General features: G+C 45.1%; 1 protein-coding gene across 2 annotated transcripts in view; it reads left to right on the plus strand.

Moving 5' to 3' along the window:
* The window catches only part of LOC144671657 (rho guanine nucleotide exchange factor 12-like), a 113,517-nt gene that overhangs the window by 34,213 nt on the left and 59,752 nt on the right, over positions 1-19,552 (plus strand). For both annotated transcript variants that reach the window (XM_078533665.1, XM_078533674.1), the window contains exons 3-8: positions 6,600-6,697; positions 10,040-10,138; positions 10,374-10,423; positions 10,766-10,823; positions 13,624-13,820; positions 17,063-17,137. In XM_078533665.1, the coding sequence (XP_078389791.1) occupies positions 6,600-6,697; positions 10,040-10,138; positions 10,374-10,423; positions 10,766-10,823; positions 13,624-13,820; positions 17,063-17,137 (577 nt within the window). The remainder of the gene's footprint in view (positions 1-6,599; positions 6,698-10,039; positions 10,139-10,373; positions 10,424-10,765; positions 10,824-13,623; positions 13,821-17,062; positions 17,138-19,552) is intronic.

Raw genomic sequence — 19,552 nt, forward strand, 5'->3', positions numbered from 1 at the left:
TTTTTTAAACTATTATATTTATTAAGTTCTTTCCTGTGACTCCTGTGTCCCAACTAGGATTTTGTCCTCTTCCTCTAACATGAAAACAGATACAAAGTCCGTATTTAATTAGTTTGCAATTTCCTTAATATACATTTTAGTCTCACCTGCATCTGCCTTTGATGGACCATGTCCCTCAAGCCACTCACTTTCACTTAATGTATTTATTAAAACCTTTGCTGTTAGCTTTGCTATCCTTTCAGGCTTTTATTAAAGCTCCCTTTTTGCACCTCTTATTAATTTCTTACACTTCCCTAATAGTAGGAAGATAAACAGGGCAATAGAAAATCACTATGATTAGGCAGAGTTAACGGAAAGGGGAATCGTTTTGATGAACCTTGTTTGAGTTTTTGAGTGTGTAACCAGGAGGATAGATAGGCGGGGATCAGTCAGGGTTGTATACCTGTATTTGAATTTTCAAAAGGAATTCAATAAGGTGTCTCAGAGCTTATTACACAAAAAGTTAATATAGGCCCCTTAGAGAATGAGGCTGGGGAAATAATAATGGGGAACCAGGAAATGGCAGAGGAGTTGAATAAATACTTTGCATCAGTCTTCATGGCAGAAGACACTAATAGCATTCCAAAAATACTAAATAATCAAGGGGAAAAAGTGGGTGGGGGGAGGAAATAAATACAATAACTATTACTAGAGAAAAAGTACTAGGGAAATTAATGAGGCTAAAGGCTGATGAGAGGGAGCTATTCCATTCAGATGGGCTCCACTTGAATCAGGCTGGGACCAGTGTCCTGGTGAATCGCATAACTAGGGTTGTAGAAAGGGCTTTAAACTAAATAGTGAGGGGGGGTTCATAGAAATATAAAAAATCAAGGAGAGGGTAAGAGTGCAGGTTAGCGACGAGGCTGATTGTTACCAAAAAGTGAAAGGAAGGGACAGAGTGCGTGAACGCCATATTGCTCCAAAGAATCATATAAGAGTAGGGAAAATTGACAATAGGGAAAACTTAAAGGCTTTGTATCTGAATGTGTGTAGCATTCGGAATAAAACTAATGAGTTAACAGCGCAAATAGAGATGAATAGGTATGATTTGGTGGCGATTACTGAGACGTGGTTACAGGGAGAACAGGTTTGGGAGTTGAATATCCAAGGGTACTCAGTGTTTTCGAAGGATAGGCAGGAAGGAAAAAGAGGTGGTGTAGCTTTGTCAGTAAAGGAAGAGATCAGTGCTATAGTGAGGAATGATATAGGCACTGGAGAGCAAGACGTGGAGTCAGTCTGGGTAGAAATAAATAGTAAGGGAAAGAAGCCCCTGGTGGGAGTAATCTATAGGTTCCCAAACAGTAGTTCAGCAGTAGGGCACAGTATAAACCAGGAAATACTTGGAGCATGTAAGAAAGGCACTGCAATAATCATGGGCGATTTTAATATGCATATAGACTGGACTAATCAAGTTGGCGAGGGTAACCTCGAGGGAGAGTTCATAGAGTGTATTAGAGATTGTTTCTTGGAGCAATATGTTGTGGAACCAACCAGGGAGCAGGCTATTCTGGATTTGGTTTTGTGTAATGAGATGGGATTAATTAATGATCTCATAGTAAAGGATCCTCAAGGGAAGAGTGATCATAGCATGCTAGAATTTCAAGTTCAGTTTGAGAGCGAGAACACTAGTCCCTCATGAGTGTTCTGGAGTTAAACAAAGGTAGCTACATAGGCATGAGGGCAGATTTGGCCCTAGTGGACTGGGCAGGAAGACTACAAGGTAGGACAGTTGATGAACAGATATTTAAGGAGAGATTCAATTCCTCCCAAGTAAAATATATCCCAATGTGGAAGAAAGATGGTAAGAGGGGAAAAAGCATCCATGGCCAAGCAAGGAAGTTAAAGATAACATAAAGGCAAAAACTAAGGCAAACCAAATTGCAAAGGTCAGTGGCAGGCTGGAAGATTGGGAAACTTTTAAAGATCAACAAAAGGTTACTAAAAAAATAATAAAAAGGGCAAAGGTAAATTATGAAAGAAAACTAGCGCAAAATGTAAAAACTGATAGCAAAAGCTTCTACAAGTATATAAAAGGAAAGAGAGTAGCTAAAGTGAATGTTGGTTCTTTGGAGGATGAAACTGGGGAGTTAATAATGGGGAACACAGGAATGGCAGAGACGCTTAATCAATATTTTGCCTCAGTTTTCACGGTGGAGGACACTAGTACCACCCAATGGTAACAGGTAGTGCAGAGGGTATAGAGAAGGAGCAACTTAGAACAATCACCCTCACTAGAGAAAAAGTACTGAGCAAACTATTGGGATTAAAGGGTGACAAGGACCCAGGGTCTTAAAGGAAGTGGCAGCGGAGATAGTGGATGCATTGGCTATAATATTCCAAAATTCCCTGGATTCTGGAAAGGTTCCAGTGGATTAGAAAAATGCTAATATAATGCCCTTATTCAAAAAGGGAGGGAGGCAGAAAGTAGGAAACTATAGACCAGTTAGTTTAATGTCTGTAGTTGGGAAATTGTTGGAATCCATTATTAAGGAAGTAGTAATGGGGCATTTGGAAAGTCAAAATGCAATCCATCAGAGTCAGCATGGTTTTATGAAGAGTAAATCGTGTTTGACTAATTTGGTAGAGTTCTTCAAAGATGTGACAAGCAAAGTGGATAATGGGGATCCTGTAGATGTAGTATATCTGGACCTCCAGAAGGCCTTTGATAAGGTGCCACACAAGATTCATACACAAGATAAGATCACATGGAGTCAGGGGTAATATATTAGCTTGGATAGAGGATTGGCTAACCAACAGAAAGCAGAGTGTTGGGATAAATGGGTCTTTTTCTGGATGGCAAGCTGTAACTAGTGGGGAGCCACAGGGTTCGGTCCTTGGGCCCCAACTATTTACAATCTATATTAATGACTTGGATTCAGGGATAGAAGTTACTGTAGCTAAATTTGAAGATCGCACCAAAATAGGTGGGAAAGTAAGTTGCAATGAAGAAATAAATTTACAAATGGATATGGACAGGTTAGGTGAATGGGCCAAAATTTGGCAGATGGAGTTTAACGTGGTTAAGTGTGAGGTTATCCATTTTGGCTGGAAGAATAAAAAGGCGACATATTATTTAAATGGAGAGAAGCTTCATAATGCTTCAGTGCAGAGGGATCTGGGTGTCCTGGTGCATGAATCGCTGAAAGCTAGTATGCAGGTACAGCAGGTAATAAGGAAGGTAAATGGAATTTTGGCATTTATTGCTAAAGGAATAGAGTATAAAAATAGGGAAGTGTTGTTGAAACTGTGCAAGGCATTGGTGAGACCGCACCTGGAATACTGTGCACAGTTTTGGTCCCCTTACTTGAGGAAGGATGTAGTTGCATTGGAGGCGGTTCAGAGGAGGTTCACTAGATTGATTCCAGAGATGTGGGGCTTGTCTTATGAGGAGAGATTGAGCAGTTTAGGCCTATGCTCGCTAGAGTTTAGAAGGATGAGAGGAGATCTAATTGAGGTATATAAAATGCTAGAGGGGATAGACAAAGTAGACGTGGAGCAGATGTTTCCCCTTTTGGGGCATTCCAGAATGAGAGCCATAGTTTTAGGCTAAGGGGTGGTTGATTTAAATCAGAGATGAGGAGGAATTACTTTTCTCAAAGGGTCGTGAATCTGTGGAATTCACTACCTCAGAGTGCAGTGGATGCCGGGACGTTGAATAAATTTAAGGAGAAGATAGACAGATTTTTAATTAGTAATGGGTTGAAAGGTTATGGGGAGAGGGCGGGAAATTGGAGTTGAGGCCGAAATGAGATCAGCCATGATCATATTGAATGGTGGGGCAGGCTCGAGGGGCTGAATTGCCTACTCCTGCTCCCAGTTTTTATGTTCTTATGTTAAGTCACCTGGACCTAATAGGTTGCATCCTAGGGTATTAAAGGAAATAGCTGCAGAAATAGTGGATGCACAGGTAGTAATCTTCCAAGAGTCCTTAGATTCTGGAAAAGCCCCAGAGGATTGGAAAACTGCCAATGTAACACCCAAATTCAAAAAGGGAAGGGAGACAAAAAACTGATAACTATAGGCCAGTTAGCTTAACATCTGTCATTGGGAAAATGTTGGAGTCTATTATAAAGGATGTAATAACAGAGCATTTAGAAATACATAATCTAATCAAGCAGAGTCAGCATGGCTTCATGAAGGGGAAATCATGCCTGACAAATTTATTAGAATTCTTTGAGGAGGTAACAAGCAGGATAGATAAAAGGGAACCAGTAGATGTAATATATTTGGATTCTCAAAAGGCGTTCGATAAGGTAGCACACATAAGGCTACTTAATAAGAAAAGAGCCCATGGTTTTGGGGGTAGTGTATTAGCATGGGTAGAGGACTGGCTAACTAATAGAAGACAGAGAGTTGGGATACGGGGGGGCATTTTCAGGATGGCAACCTGTAACTAGTGGAGTGCCAGGGGGATCAGTGCTGGGGCCACAATTGTTTACAATATATGTTAATGACTTGGATGAGGGAAGTGAATGTACTATCACCAAGTTTGCGGATGACACAAAAATAGGTGAGAAGGCAAGTGGTGAGGATGACACAAAAAGTCTACAGAGGGATGTAGACAGGTTAAGTGAGTGGGCAAAAACGTGGCAGATGTAATATAATGTGAGAGAGTGTGAGGTTATGCACTTTGGCAGGAAGAATAGAGGAGTAGAATATTATTTAAATGGAGAAAGACTGAAGAAAGCTACAGTACAGAGGGATTTGGGGGTCCTCGTGCATGAATCCCAAAATGCTAACATACAGCAGGTAATAGGGATTAGAATGTTTAGGGATTAGAATGTAATAAGGGATTAGGAATAGAATGTTGGTCTTTACAAAGGGAATGAAGTATAAAAATAGGGAAGACTTGCTATAACTATACAAGGCACTAGTTAGACCACACCTAGAATACTGTACACAGTTTTGATCCCCTTATCTAAGGAAAGATATACTGGCTTTGGAAACAGTCCAAAGAACGTTCACTAGGTTGATCCCGGGTATGGAGGGATTTTCTTATGAGAGGTTGAGTAGGTTGGGCCTGTACTCATTGGAGTTTAGAAGAATGAGAGGCGACCTTATTGAAACATAAAAGATTCTTAGGTAGCTTGAAAGGGTAGATGCTGAGAGGTTGTTTCCCCTTGTGGGAGAGTCTAGGACCAGAGGGCATAATCTCAGAGTAAGGGGCCGCCCATTTAAAACAGAGATGAGGAGGAATTTCTTCTGAGGGTAGCCAACCTGTGGAATTCTTTACCGCAGAGGGTTGTAGAGGCTGAGTTGTTAAGTATATTCAAAGCTGAGATAGACAGATTTTTAATCAGTAAGGGAATCAAGGGTTATGGGGAAAAGGCAGGAAAGTGAAGTTGAGGATTATCAGATCAGCCATGATGTCATTGAATAGTGGAGTAGACTCGATGGGCCAAGTGGCCTACTTCTGCTCCTACATCTCATGGTCTTATTAGGGTTCATGGGATTGGGGTAATGTATGAGGATAGATTGAGGATTGGTTAATGCTCAGAAAGAAAGGAGCAGGAATAAACAGGTCATTTTCAGATTGACAGACTATTTACAATCTATATTAATGACTTAGATGAGGGGACTGAGTGTAATGTATCCAAGTTTGCTGATAAATCAAGGCTAGAAAGGAGAGTAAGCTTTGAGGAGGATACAGAGAGACTGCAAAGGGATATAGTCAGGTAGAGTGGCAGATGGAGTATATGTGGAGTATTGTGAAGATTTCTATTCTACCTACCAAAGTAGATAAGCAGAATATTTTTTAAAAGTTAAGAGACTAATAAATATTGGCAAGCGTAGGGACTGAGGGGTCCTCGTACAAGAATCACAGGCAGTTAACATGCAGCTATGGTAAGCAATTAGGCATGCAAATGGTATATTAGCCTTTATTGCAAGGGGATAGGAGTGCAAGAGTAAGCTTGCTGCTTACAAATAGATCTTTGGTGACAGAACAGCTGGAATACTGTCTACAGTTTTGGTCTTGATATCTAAGGAAGGATATATGTGCCTTAAAGTTCAGTAGACTGATTAATGAGAGGAGGGGATTGTTCCACGCAGAGAGATTGAGTAGAGTTAACCTAAATTCTCTGAAATTTAGAAGAAAGAGAGATGATCTCAGTAAAATGTATAAAATTCTTAGAGGGCTTGACAAGGTAAATACTGAGAGATTGTTTCCACCTGGCTAGAGAGTCTAGAACTCGGGTCACAATCTCAGGATATAGGTCAGCCCTTTAGGATTGAGATGAGGAGAAACTTCTTAGTCAAGGGTTGTGAGCCTTTGGAATTCTCTACTCCAGAGAGTTGTGGATGGTCAGCCAGTACGTATATTTGGACAGGTTATAGACAGATCGCTCAGGAAATCACAGGGTAAGGGGAGTGGGTGGGAAATGGGAGTTGAGGCTAAAGGTTAGTCTTGGGCAGGGATAATCTCTCTGTACAAAGAGAGGACATGCAGTGTATATAATGGAAATGGAGCTGGAGTGGAGGGTGCAGTTTATATAATGTCCACAAGTGGGTGCTAGTTTTGCTGTGATTGGATTGTCATGATGTGAGCTGTTCTGTTACAGGCAAGGAGGAAGCATACTGAACAAGGACCTGTCTCCTGATAAGAAGCATGACAAGAAGAACTCCGAGAAATCCCCTCTGTACGAGTTTGACCCGACAGGTACGACACAACTGGGGGCATGAGCCCACTTTCTGCTCCCAACCTTCCTATGATTGGAGACAGGTCATGAACCTATTGAACAGTTTGATTGTGATGGGATGTACAGTTCAAAAGCTTGCATCATTAAACCCTGTCTCATTCCCTGAGACTAGTGCTGATGGTTTTACTGTAAGATGTGGCTACAAGCTATCTGAATGCTCGTCTTCAGCAGATTCAGGTGTATCTCATGCTGTTATTGGCTTTCAGCAGCAGTGAGTGGCTGACCATCTGCGCTCTCCCCGCCACCCATTCCTTTAATCTTCACTGTTCCAATGCTGTCTATAAGTTGTGGCCAAAAAGTGATTAGAATTCCCTGGCTTGATCACTGTTTCTCAGTGAAGCACTCCCAGTCCTTGCAATAGTTGATGCTTGAGGGATTTGTATTGTTTTTTAGTCAGTTGGTGTTCCTCTGTCTGCAGGACGCCCGAAAGTTGGGTGTCAGAGAATTAGCCACTGATGCACAAATCAAATAGGATTCTGTTCCCGGGACCTGGGTACAGATAACAGCCAGTCTGTTATTGGGTAGTGGTGAGATGTGTCTGGAAGTTGGGCATTCACACAGTCACACTCAGTCCTCATACACTCCTCTTCCTTTAGCAGAGCAAAGCAATCTAGCCCACACTGATGTGAAATTGATAAGATATTGTATATGTTATGTGGAGTGGTGGGGATGCAGTCGGGGCCGGAGACATGCTGATGATTATTCCTATAACTGACCATCAGCTGAAACAGCTGATTCATAGCGACATTAACTTTGCCCCTGGCCTGCTCTGCACTGACAAGATTTCCGTTCCTTCAGCTGTTTGAGTGCTTGTGACTATGAGTCACCATCCTACATTGCAGGATGGCAGATGGGATACAGCAGCAAGTTGGAATTGGGCATAACCTGGGACATAGCCTTCATGGAGCTTCCGTGAGGTAGATGGGTTGGAGCTAATCTCAGGAAGTGCTGAGGAAAGAGTCATGTAGGAGGCTGTCTCCTCCCATCAGTTCATTGGGCAAGATGGAGTGGGTAGATTTGCTTTCTTGACCGTTAGTAATTCAGTTCAGCCTGTGTTTTTCACACATTCCAAAAATATCAGGAACTGACTGACCTGTTACCCTAACAGTTTGAGATGTGACTATTCAAAAGATGATGAGATCAACATGTCCTAAATAGAGGTTGAAATGTTGAAGTAACACCCTCTGGATGGGCAGGGACTTTTACTGTCCTGCAGATTAGTCTGTTTTGCTCGGAGTTTAATTCGGCCTGTGTTGTGCTACTGTCACTGTGTGCAGTCACTACATTCATTCTTGAGAATTTCCAGGACTTCACAGTTGAATTATTCTGCCAAACCTGCCAATAGCCACAACTTAAAATTCTTTCTTAACTCTGGCAACTGCAATCAGCTGTTGTCCATGTCATATTGTGAGTAACAGTATTGTTCACTGGAACATATCTGTACAAACCTACCTGCCCAACCTTTGCTGGGGAGGGCCGGGGGGTTGGGAAGGGGATGCTGGGGAAGACGGGCTAATGGGTGCTTGTCTCTTTTGTTGTAAGTAGGCATCAGTTGATGAACAACAGTGCCAGCTTTTGGTTAAAATAATTCTCTTTTCATTTTTAACCCTTCATGTTGCATATTAAGCTTGTGTGTCCAGCTTCTTTTCCATTGGATACTGTGTGTGTCTATCTGGATGAGACTGCCTGTAGGCTTTTGTGTCAATGTTCCTCTATAACGTTATCTGTGAAACAGTTCCCGCCCTTCCACCTCTCCCACCCCTCCATCTCTCCCTCTCTGTGTCCTCGCTCTCCCTTTGACTTTCTCTCTCGCTATGTGTCCTTATGCCCATAAATGTGAGTCGTGTGGTACTTTGGCAATCTGAATGTCATTGGTAGTTTACATTGAGACTGCTGCCTGACTGTGTGAAAGTGTTGTGTTTTGTTTCTATCAGGGTGGGGGAATGCACTTTTCTCACTCCTGACCAGTGCCCATCCGAGCCTCGATCCTGGTTTCCAGACGTTACATTAATCACCCTATCTCCCTCTGATGGGGCAACAAACCCAGACTCTAAATCAAGGTGTGATGTTAAACCACTTGACCCTGAGCAAAATCCTTGTTTATATTCGATGACTCTCCCAACTTGACCAGTCTGCTCCTGACTCGCTGTGGTGCTTGTATTACTTAATCTTTGGTGTGTATCTCTACTGGCCTGTCTCTGCTCTGCGCTAGACCATTCCAACCTGAATTGTCCCCTACTTTGGTTGCAGTGAACTTTCCCCCTGTCAATCTAACTATGCTTCCCTCACCTCTCCGATTCTTGCCTGCTTTGTCTGTGAAGTTCCATGGGGGTTTTTGTTGTATTAAAAGGGCTATACAAATGTTAGCTAATTTTTTTTTGATTAATTTGATCCCAGGTTAAGGAGCAAACTGTTTTCCTCTGTTCCAATCGCTAACTGCAAGCTGTAATTCCATGTTTAAACTTTTGGTTTCCTGCAGATTCCCACGTCTCCATATGGCTGCTGCCCGATTGCATTTCAATTTTAAATTTCCTAGAGGACAAGTAAAGAATCTCTCAATGCTGCTGATCCTTAACTGTTAAATATTCAGAGGGGACTCCTGGTCCCTCGAGTAGCTCCTGACCTGGTAGACCAAGTGAAAGCGAGTCCACAGCTCATTTTCCAACCCTGTCCATTTTTATTTCCATCTAAGTTAACAGGAATTTGGACAGAGATAAAATGGACAGTCAATTGCCTCCAATATTTCCTCACTATCATCCAAGTAATGGTGAGTGTGAGGGGATTGATGTGATTCCATTGTATGGTTTAATATTTAGAGAGTATCTCTGTCTGCACTGTCACATTTACTGCCATCTGCTTCTGTTCATTATAACAGCCGTATTCAGTAATATGGTACTGTCCATGCTCACGTGCACACTATGCCAATGTTCTTGTGCTGAGTATGCCCTCTTGTGCATTTATATACATATATTTACTCTTCTGTGCTGTGGGGTAATTGTGGGCCCTTATTGAGGTTGAACATGAGTTGGTGTTGTTCAATTACAGTCGTGAGGGGCGGAGAGATGTTTTATTGGTTGAGAATAAGTTCCATTTGTTTAAATAATTCTACATCCCCAGGGAGGGGGTCCTGGCCTTATAGGGAAAGCGGTGGGGGGTCTTTGTTCATTGTTCTGCTATGGTTGGGTATGTTTTGACCTCTGCCACCCCCTCCCTGGCCCAGTTTTCTTTCCTTTGAGGTGTGAATATTTCAGGAAGTTACTCTGTGATTTCACTTGTTTTCTTCTCTGTTTCATTGTAACCAGGCCTGGTTCAACGCTGTGTCATAATCCAGAGAGATGAGAATGGATTTGGCCTGACGGTCAGTGGCGATAATCCTGTGTTTGTCCAGTCCGTCAAAGAGGGTAATTCTCTGCCAACTCCACACCTCACAACACTTTCTCTATTGTTATTGCAAGATGATTTTCTGCCTAATTTAAATGTTCCTGCCCTAATCTGTACAATTACATTTGGAAACTTCAGTAAACTGTACCCAACTTTCTGAATGAAGCAGGTTTAGCATGAAACAGGATTGAGAGTGTATGCTGCTGCTCGATGTGCACTGGTTCTGTCCTAACTCCTTGTATGTTTCTGTGATAGATGGGGCAGCTGTGCGTGCAGGTGTGCAGCAAGGTGACAGAATCATCAAGGTGAGGCCTGTCATTCGTCTTGTCATATTAGTTGGGAGGTTTGAGTTACTCGCAGACACCTTGCAGTATCTTGCTGGATCATTTTGCATGTTATTCTCTTAAACTTTTGGCCCACATTATTTCAACCAGCATTAATTCTTTACATAATCAGTTTCATTACTTATGTAATATTTGCGCTCAGTCTCTTCCTCCCTGACCCTTGCTCCCTCCCCGACCCTCACTCCCTCCCCGACTCTCGCTCCCACCCTCCCTCTAATATATCCACTCTGATATATCCACTATTGCATGTGTGCATTGTATCAGTAAATACAGGCAAAGTATAATTAAGGTATTTTTCTGCAGGTTAATGGATCGCTGGTGACGCATTCCAACCATGTGGAGGTCGTCCGATTAATTAAATGTAAGTGAACTATTGGCCTGTAAGATGTTTCTGTGAGACATGCAGCATGCAAACCATCCTGTGTATACAATAGTGTACACACGGTGAGATATTTAGCAGCTAACTTCAGTGAAAAAACCTCACTGTCCCTCACCCTGCTTAGACGGCATTCACATGTCAGTACCTGCTCCATCTCTGACACACAGACCATATACAGCACTTAAATTCTGTATATTACTGTCTGTTACTGCACGCTGACACATTCTTCATTTGATGTTACTGGATTTCTTGGATGTGATTTGCAATGAAAGAGATAATTGCAGTGAAATAGCACCGTATTTAATTATTGCAACACGCTTTCCATACGAAGATACGAATTAAGAGAAGAGGAGGCCACTCGGCCCCTTGAGCCTGCTCCGCCATTCAATAAGATCATGACTGATCTGAGTGTAACCTCAACCCCACATTCCTGCCAACCCCCGATAACCTTTCACCCCCTTGTTAATCAAGAATCTATCCAGCTCTGCCTTAAAAATATTCAAAGACTCTACTTCCACTGCCTTTTGAGGAAGAGAGTTCCAAACACTCTCAACCCTCAGAGAAAAAATTTCTCCACATCTCTGTCTTAAATGCGCGACCCCTTAGTTTTAAGCAGTGACCCCTAGTTCTAGATTCTCCCACAAAAGGAAACATCCTCTCCACATCCACCCTGACAAAACTCCTCAGGATCTGAAATGTTTCAATTAAGTCGCCTGTTACTCTTCTAAATTCCAGTGGATAGAAGCCACTTTGAGTAAGGTTGTTGGGTTGTTAAATTTGCAACTAAATAGATATAGGGCTGGATTTTAGCATTGCATTGGAGAGATGGCCAGTCCACAATATGGCCGTGCCCCAGTCTGGACCCTCGGGCATTGCGACGCTCCCTCGGACTGACCCTTGGGCAGAGCAACGCTCCCTTGGGGCTGACCCTCGGGCAGTGCGACGCTTCCTCGGGGCTGACCCTCGGGCAGTGCGGCGCTCCCTCGGGGCTGACCCTCGGACAGTGCGACGCTCCCTCGGGGCTGACCCTCGGGCAGTGCGGCGCTCCCTCGGGGCTGACCCTCGGGCAGTGCGACGCTCCCTCGGACTGACCCTCGGGCAGTGCGACGCTCCCTTGGGGCTGACCCTCGGGCAGTGCGACGCTCCCTCTGGGCTGACCCTCGGGCAGTGCGACGCTTCCTCGGGGCTGACCCTCGGGCAGTGCGGCGCTCCCTCGGGGCTGACCCTCGGACAGTGCGACGCTCCCTCGGGGCTGACCCTCGGGCAGTGCGGCGCTCCCTCGGGGCTGACCCTCGGGCAGTGCGACGCTCCCTCGGACTGACCCTCGGGCAGTGCGACGCTCCCTTGGGGCTGACCCTCGGGCAGTGCGACGCTCCCTCTGGGCTGACCCTCGGGCAGTGCGACGCTCCCTCGGACTGACCCTCGGGCAGTGCGACGCTCCCTCGGACTGACCCTCGTACAGTGCAACGCTCCCTCGGACTGACCCTCGGACAGTGCGACGCTCCCTCGGGGCTGACCCTCGGGGAGTGCAACGCTCCCTCGGACTGACCCTCGGGCAGTGCGACGCTCCCTCGGGGCTGACCCTCGGGCAGTGCGACGCTCCCTCGGACAGTGCGACGCTCCCTCGGGGATGACCCTTGGGCAGCGCGATGCTCCCTCGGGACTGACCCTCGGACAGTGCGACGCTCCCTCGGGACTGACCCTCGGACAGTGCGACGCTCCCTCGGGACTGACCCTCGGACAGTGCGACGCTCCCTCGGGGCTGACCCTCGGACAGTGCGACGCTCCCTCGGGGCTGACCCTTGGACAGTGCGACGCTCCCTCGGGGCTGACCCTCGGACAGTGCGACGCTCCCTCGGGGCTGACCCTCGGGCAGTGCGACGCTCCCTCGGGCAGTGCGACGCTCCCTCGGGGCTGACCCTCGGGCAGTGCGACGCTCCCTCGGGGCTGACCCTCGGGCAGTGCGACGCTCCCTCGGGGCTGACCCTCGGGCAGTGCGACGCTCCCTCGGGGCTGACCCTCGGGCAGTGCGATGCTCCCTGCGTCCTGCCTTTCTTAACTTCAATGCTCAGGTCCCGGAGATGGGTTTGACCTGAGGGTGGTGCAAGTTTTTGTACTTGAGCTGAGCACAAAGGTGGGGAAGCTGGGAGGAGAGTGTGATGCACGTATTTTGTAATTCTAAACTCCTGAAAACCTGCCTTCACAGCATATTCAGAAACCTCTATTGAATAATGTACTTCTAAATTGTTTCTTTATTGCAGTTTGCCCTTTTTCAAAAGGTTGCTGAGTCACACACACATCTGCAGCAGCTCAACTGCAGAATGTGGTCTGTACCAAGCAGCACTCCTGTTGCAGTTGTATCTCGGTTCTGGTTTGAGGAAGTGGTTAATACCATAATCGCATTGACCCAGAGCTTTCCGTGAAGCAGCTGCATGTTCAGTGCTGAGTCTCTATTGAGCGGTTCTATGATTAAAGAGGTTTGAGTCTAACTTTCCCCTTTGTTCATTGAGGATTAATATGTCTCACCTTTCACAAAAAGGAGAACTTGCATTTTTCTAACACCTTATGCAACCTTGGAATGATCAGAAGTATTCTTTGGCCAATGAGCCCTTTGTTGCAATGCAGTAACTATTGTGATGTAGGAAATGTTGCAGCCAATTTGTGTACAACAAGATCTCTCAACGTGAATGTCATAATGACCAGGCAGTCTATTTCAGTCAGTAACTGTTGTCACTGATGGGTTTTCACTCTGTCTAGCCTGTCTTTTGTTCTCTATCTCCAGCTGGGTCGTATGTGGCTCTCACAGTCCTGGGCCGTCCCCCTGGCTCTCCGCAGATCCCACTTACAACGACAGATGGAGATCCTGGAACCTTCTCCTTCCCTGGACAACAAGGTTCAATATCCCCAAATCCAACTTTCTCCCCACATTCTCCAAGCAGCAGCTGCCCGGACAGGATCACCAGCCCCATGCCTGTGGCGGTGAGTGTGTGGAGTTTCTTTCTAGGTATTGGTTAAAGGAACCAGTGATTCTCATTAGGTGTTTACCTGTAGCCACAGTCTGCTGGTAGATTCAGCCAGGGCCTGATGCTGTGTGAAATGGGCTCTATCTGATCGGCTCTCACTCTTTCATAGGCAGAAATCCTGTTTATCCTTTGTTTGAATGAGATTCTGTTCTTGACAGAAGTTGCCAGAGAATAACATCGGAGAGGGGTTGCATGTCAACCACTTTACCCACTTTGTTTGCTGGGGAGGGCCACGGGCTGTTGCTGGGGAGAGGGGGCAGGCCGTTATGAACATATGAAGTAGGAGCAGAAGTAGGCAGTTCGACCACTCGAGTCTGCTCCTATAAGATCCCATGGTCAATAAGGTCATGGCTGATCTGCTTGTGTTTCAAATTCCACATTCCCATCTACCCCCAATAACCTTTGATTCCCTTGCCTAATGATCTATCTACCTCTCTCATAACAAGCTTCAGTGACCCCACTTCCAATGTCTTCTGAGGCAGAGAGTTCCAAAGTCACAAAACCGTCTGAGAGAGAAAATTTCTCCTCATCTCTGCCCTAACAGGGCGACCCCTAATTTTAAAACAATACCCCCTAGTTCTGGACTCACCCACCAAAAGAAACATCCTTTCCACGTCCAGCTTGTCAAGACTGTCAGGATCTTTTATACTTAAATCAAATCACTCCTCACTCTTCTAAACTCCAGTGGAAACAAGCCCAGTCTGTCCAACCTTTCCTCATAAGACAACCCACTCATTCCAGGTATCAATCTATTAAACCTCCTCTGAACCGCCTCCAATGCATTTACATCCTTCCTTCAATAAGGAGACCAAAACTGCACACAGTATTCGAGGTGCAGTCTCACCAATGCCCTGTATAACTGAAGCATAACATCCTCACTTTTATGTTCAATCCCTCTCATAATAAAGGTTAACATTCCATTAGCCTTAATTACTTGCTGTACCTGCATACTAACCTTTTGTGACTCATGTGCTAGAACACCCAGATCCCTCTGCACCTTGGAATTCTGAGCCATCCTCTGTTTATGTAATATTCTATTTCTTCTTTTTGCCAAAGTGAACAACTTCACATTTTTCCACGTTATACTCTATTTGCCAGATTTTTGCCCACTCACTCAACCTATCTAAATCCATTTGCAAACTCCTTATGCCTTCTTCACAACATACTTTCCTATCTATCTTTGTGCCATCTGCAAATTTAGCTACCATGGTCTTCGCTCCCTTCATCTAAGTCACTGATGTAAATTGTAAAAAGTTGAGGCCCCTGTGGGACTCCACCCATCGCATCCTGCCAATCAGAAAAATACCCACTTATGCATACTCTCTGCTTTCAGCCAGCCAATCTTCTATCCATGCTAATATGTTACCCCCTACACCATGAGCTTTTATTTTCTTCAATAAGCTTTGATGTGCCACTTTATCAAATGCCTTCTGGAAATCCAACTACAGCACGTCTACTGGCTCCCCTTTATCCACAGCACATGTTACTCCTTCAAAGAACTCTAATACATTGATTAAACATGATTTCCCTTTCACAAAACTACACTGATTCTTCCCGATTACCTTGAGTTTTTCTAAATACCCAGCTATAACCTCTTTAATGATTGATTCTAACACCTCCACGACAGACATCAAGCTAACTGGCCTATAGTTTCCTGTTTTCTACCTCCCTCCCTTCTTGAATAGAGGGATTATATTTGCTACTTTCCAGCCTGATGAAACCTTTCCAGAATCTAGGGAATTTTGGAAAATTAACATCAACGCATCTACTACCTCATTAGCCATCTCTTCTAAGACCCTAGATGAAGTCCATCTGGACCTGGAGACTTGTCAGCCCACAGCTCCATCAGTTTGCTCAGTACCACTTCCCCAGTGATTGTAATTTCACCAAGTTCCCCTCTCCCTTCCACCTCCTGATTTACAGCTATTACTGGAATGTTTTTGAATCCTCTAAAGTGAAGACAGAAGCAAAATATTTGTTCATTTCATCTGTCATTTCCTTATTATCTACTATTAACTCCCCACTGTCACTCTCTAGAGGACCAACACTCACTTTACTTTCTCTTTTCGTTTTTAAATACCTGTGGAAACTCTTGCTATCCGTTTTTACATTTCTAGCCAGCTTCCTCTCAAACTCTAATTTCTTTCTCCTGATTAACCTTTTAGTCATTCTCTGCCATTCTTTATATCCTGAACAATCACCTGACCTGCCACTCATCTTTGCACAGTTATATGCTTTTTCCTTCAGTTTGATGCTTTCCCAAACTTCTTTTGTTAACTATGGATGGTGGGCCCTTCCTTTAGAATTTTTCTTTATAGTGGGAATATAATTATTCTGAATACTCTGAAATCTCCCCTTAACTGTCTGCCACTGTTTCTCTATTGATCTATCCTCTAGCCTAGTTTCCCAGTTCACTTCAGCTACCTCAGCTTTCATGCCCACATAGTTGCCCTTATTTAAGTTTAAAATACTAGTCTTAGACCCACTCTTCTCCCTTTCACCCTGGATGTAAAATTCACTCATATTGTGGTCGCTGCTATCTAGGGTACTCTGAGGTCATTAATTAATCCTGTCACATTACACAATACCAAGTCTAATATAACCTGCTCTCTGGTTGGTTCCAGAATGTGCTGCCCTAAGAAACTATCTCGAAAGAATTGTAAGAACTCATCTGTGCTACTGCTGCCAATCTGATATTTCCAGTTTATATGTAGAGCAAAGTCATCCATGATTATTGCCATTCCTTTATCACAAGCACCCAATATTTGTTCTTGTACACTTTGTCCTAACATTGTGGTTACTGTTAGGGGACCTGTACACCACTCGCACTAGTGACTTCTTTCCGCTATTATTCCTCATCTCCACCCAAACATTCTACATCCTGAACCAGCGGGGAGAAGGAGTGGGCAATGGGCTATGGCTGGTAGAGGGAGGGGCCTGCCCCCCTCCCCTCCCGCAACCCCTCGGGCACTGCCGCCACCCCTCACCCTTGCCCTCATTCACTGGCTCACCCCAAACCCCACTCTTTTTCACAATACATGTGTGTGTTTTTCATATATTCCTATCATTGTCATCTCCATAATTCTGTTTGAGTTGCAATGTTTCCCTTTTTTAATAAGTTGAGAGTAATTTTAATGAATTCAGTCGAGTATTGAGTGAATAGTAATGGTCCTGAATCTTGCACTTCTTCCACTACAGGAAGACAACATAGTACACAGCCAGAAGGTTGAAATCTTGCGGAACATGCTGGACACTGAGATACGGCAGCTTGAGGTATGTCTATCAGTTCAGCTAATGGTTTGAGGTAAAAATGGATAAGATTGTTACATCTTATCTGTTTCTTCCCAGCCTCAAACCTGGTTAACATCCAGCAATTAGTCACTGAGCTGGTGACTTTGGTTGCAGCAGGTAAGGTTATTGGGGAGGCGATGGTGTAGTGGTATTGTCGCTGCATTAATAACCCAGAGACTAGGGTAACGCTCCAGGGACCCGGGTTTAAATCCCGCCACGACAGATGGTGGCATTTGAATTTAATAAAAATCTGGAATTAAAAGCCTAATGATGACCATGAAACCATTGTCAATTTTTGCAAAAACCCATCTGTCCCTAGATGTGACTCCAGACCCACAGCAATGTGGTTGACTCTTAAAATGCTTTCACTCACCCACTCTGTTGTATCAAACTGCTACAAAAAATTGGACCTACACCACATGGAGCAGCAGTTCAAGAAGGCAGCTCACCATCAGGGATAGGCAATGCTGGCCTAGCCAGCAACACCCACAATCCATGACAAAACGGCCATAGACCCATACATCAAACACTCCCAGGACAGGTACAGCACGGGGTTAGATACAGAGTAAAGCTCCCTCTACACTGTCCCCATCAAACACTCCCAGGACAGGTACAGCACGGGGTTAGATACAGAGTAAAGCTCCCTCTACACTGTCCCCATCAAACACTCCCAGGACAGGTACAGCACAGGGTTAGATACAGAGTAAAGCTCCCTCTACACTGTCCCCATCAAACAGTCCCAGGACAGGTACAGCACGGGGTTAGATACAGAGTAAAGCTCCCACTACACTGTCCCCATCAAACACTCCCAGGACAGGTACAGCACAGGGTTAGATACAGAGTAAAGCTCCCACTACACTGTCCCCATCAAACACTCCCAGGACAGGTACAGCATGGGGTTAGATACGGGGGTGAAGCTGCCCCTATGCGAGGCTTGTGCAACCTTTTCATTTGGGGCCCATATTTCCGTTTTCCCTTCACTCAAGGGGCTGATGAGTGAATTTCAGACAGATAGGTTTTAGCGCAGCATTAAATGTGAATTTCAAAATAAGATTGAGGTATGAAGAAAAGAAACAACTTGCTGAGTGAAAGCAAAACAACGTCAAAGCAATAAATAGATAATTTTTAAAAAAGTTATTAATAAAGATCACCATTAGAGTACGAGAGGGACAGAGTCTGTTTGCTTGGCTCATTTCCAGTCCCTTTATGCTCACTCACTCACCATGTAAGTGGGGGTGTGATTGTGTGGGGGTGAGGGTGAGTGGGCCAGACACACACACAGTTCCCACATTCACTCACTCACTCGCCCGCCATCATTCACTCGCATGCTCGCTCACTCACTCTTTCTCAATCCCGCTCGTCCTCCTGCTCACACTCACCCGTTCACTCTCTCGCACTCGCTCTTCCATGTGCTGTCTCCCGCAGACAGGCACACCCGCCATCTTGCCCTCGCTCCCCCTCCCCGTCTCTTTCTCTCTCTGTCTCTCCGTCGGCTCCAGCCCCCTCTGTGTCCTTTGTTTACTCTTTCACAGGATGTGGGTGTCGCTGGCTGGGCCAGCATTTATTGCCCATCGCTAATTGCCCTTCAGAAGGTGGTGGTGAGCTGCCTTCTTGAACCGTTGCAGCCCATGTGGTGTAGGTACACCCACAGTGCTGTTAGGGAGGGAGTTCCAGGATTTTGACCCAGCGACAGTGAAGGAACGGCAATATATTTCCAAGTCGGGGTGGCAGTAACTTGGAGGAGAACTTCCAGGTGGTGGTGTTCCCATCTATCTGCTGCCCCTGTCCTTCTAGATGGTAGTGATTGTGGGTTTGGAAGGCGCTGTCGAAGGAGCCTTGGTGAATTCCTGCAGTGCATCTTGTAGATGGTACACACACTGCTGCTACTGTGTGTCTATGGTGGAGGGAGTGAATGTTTGTGGATGTGGGGCCAATCAAGCGGCTGCTTTGTCCTGGATGGTGCGAAGCTTCTTGAGAGTTGTGGGAGCTGCACTCGTCCAGTCAAGTGGAGAGTATTCCATCACACTCCTGACTTGTGCCTTGTAGATGGTGGACAGGCTTTGGGGAGTCAGGAGGTGAGTTACTCATCGCACGATTCCTAGCCTCTGACCTGCTCTTGTCGCCACAGTATTTATATGGCTAGTCCAGTTCAGTTTCTGGTCAAAGGTAACCCCCAGGATGTTGATAGTGGGGGATTCAGTGATGGTAATGCTATTGAATGTCAAGGGGCAATGCTTAGGGATTCTCTCTTGTTAGAGATGATCATTGCCTGGCACTTGTGTGGTTTGAATGTTACTTGCCACTGGTCAGCCCAAGCCTGGATATTGTCCAGGTCTTGCTGCATTTGGACATGGACTGCTTCAGTATCTGAGGAGTCGCAAATGATGCTGAACATTG

Source organism: Cetorhinus maximus, chromosome 2 (genome assembly GCF_964194155.1).
Source record: "Cetorhinus maximus chromosome 2, sCetMax3.hap1.1, whole genome shotgun sequence".
NCBI lineage: Eukaryota > Metazoa > Chordata > Chondrichthyes > Lamniformes > Cetorhinidae > Cetorhinus > Cetorhinus maximus.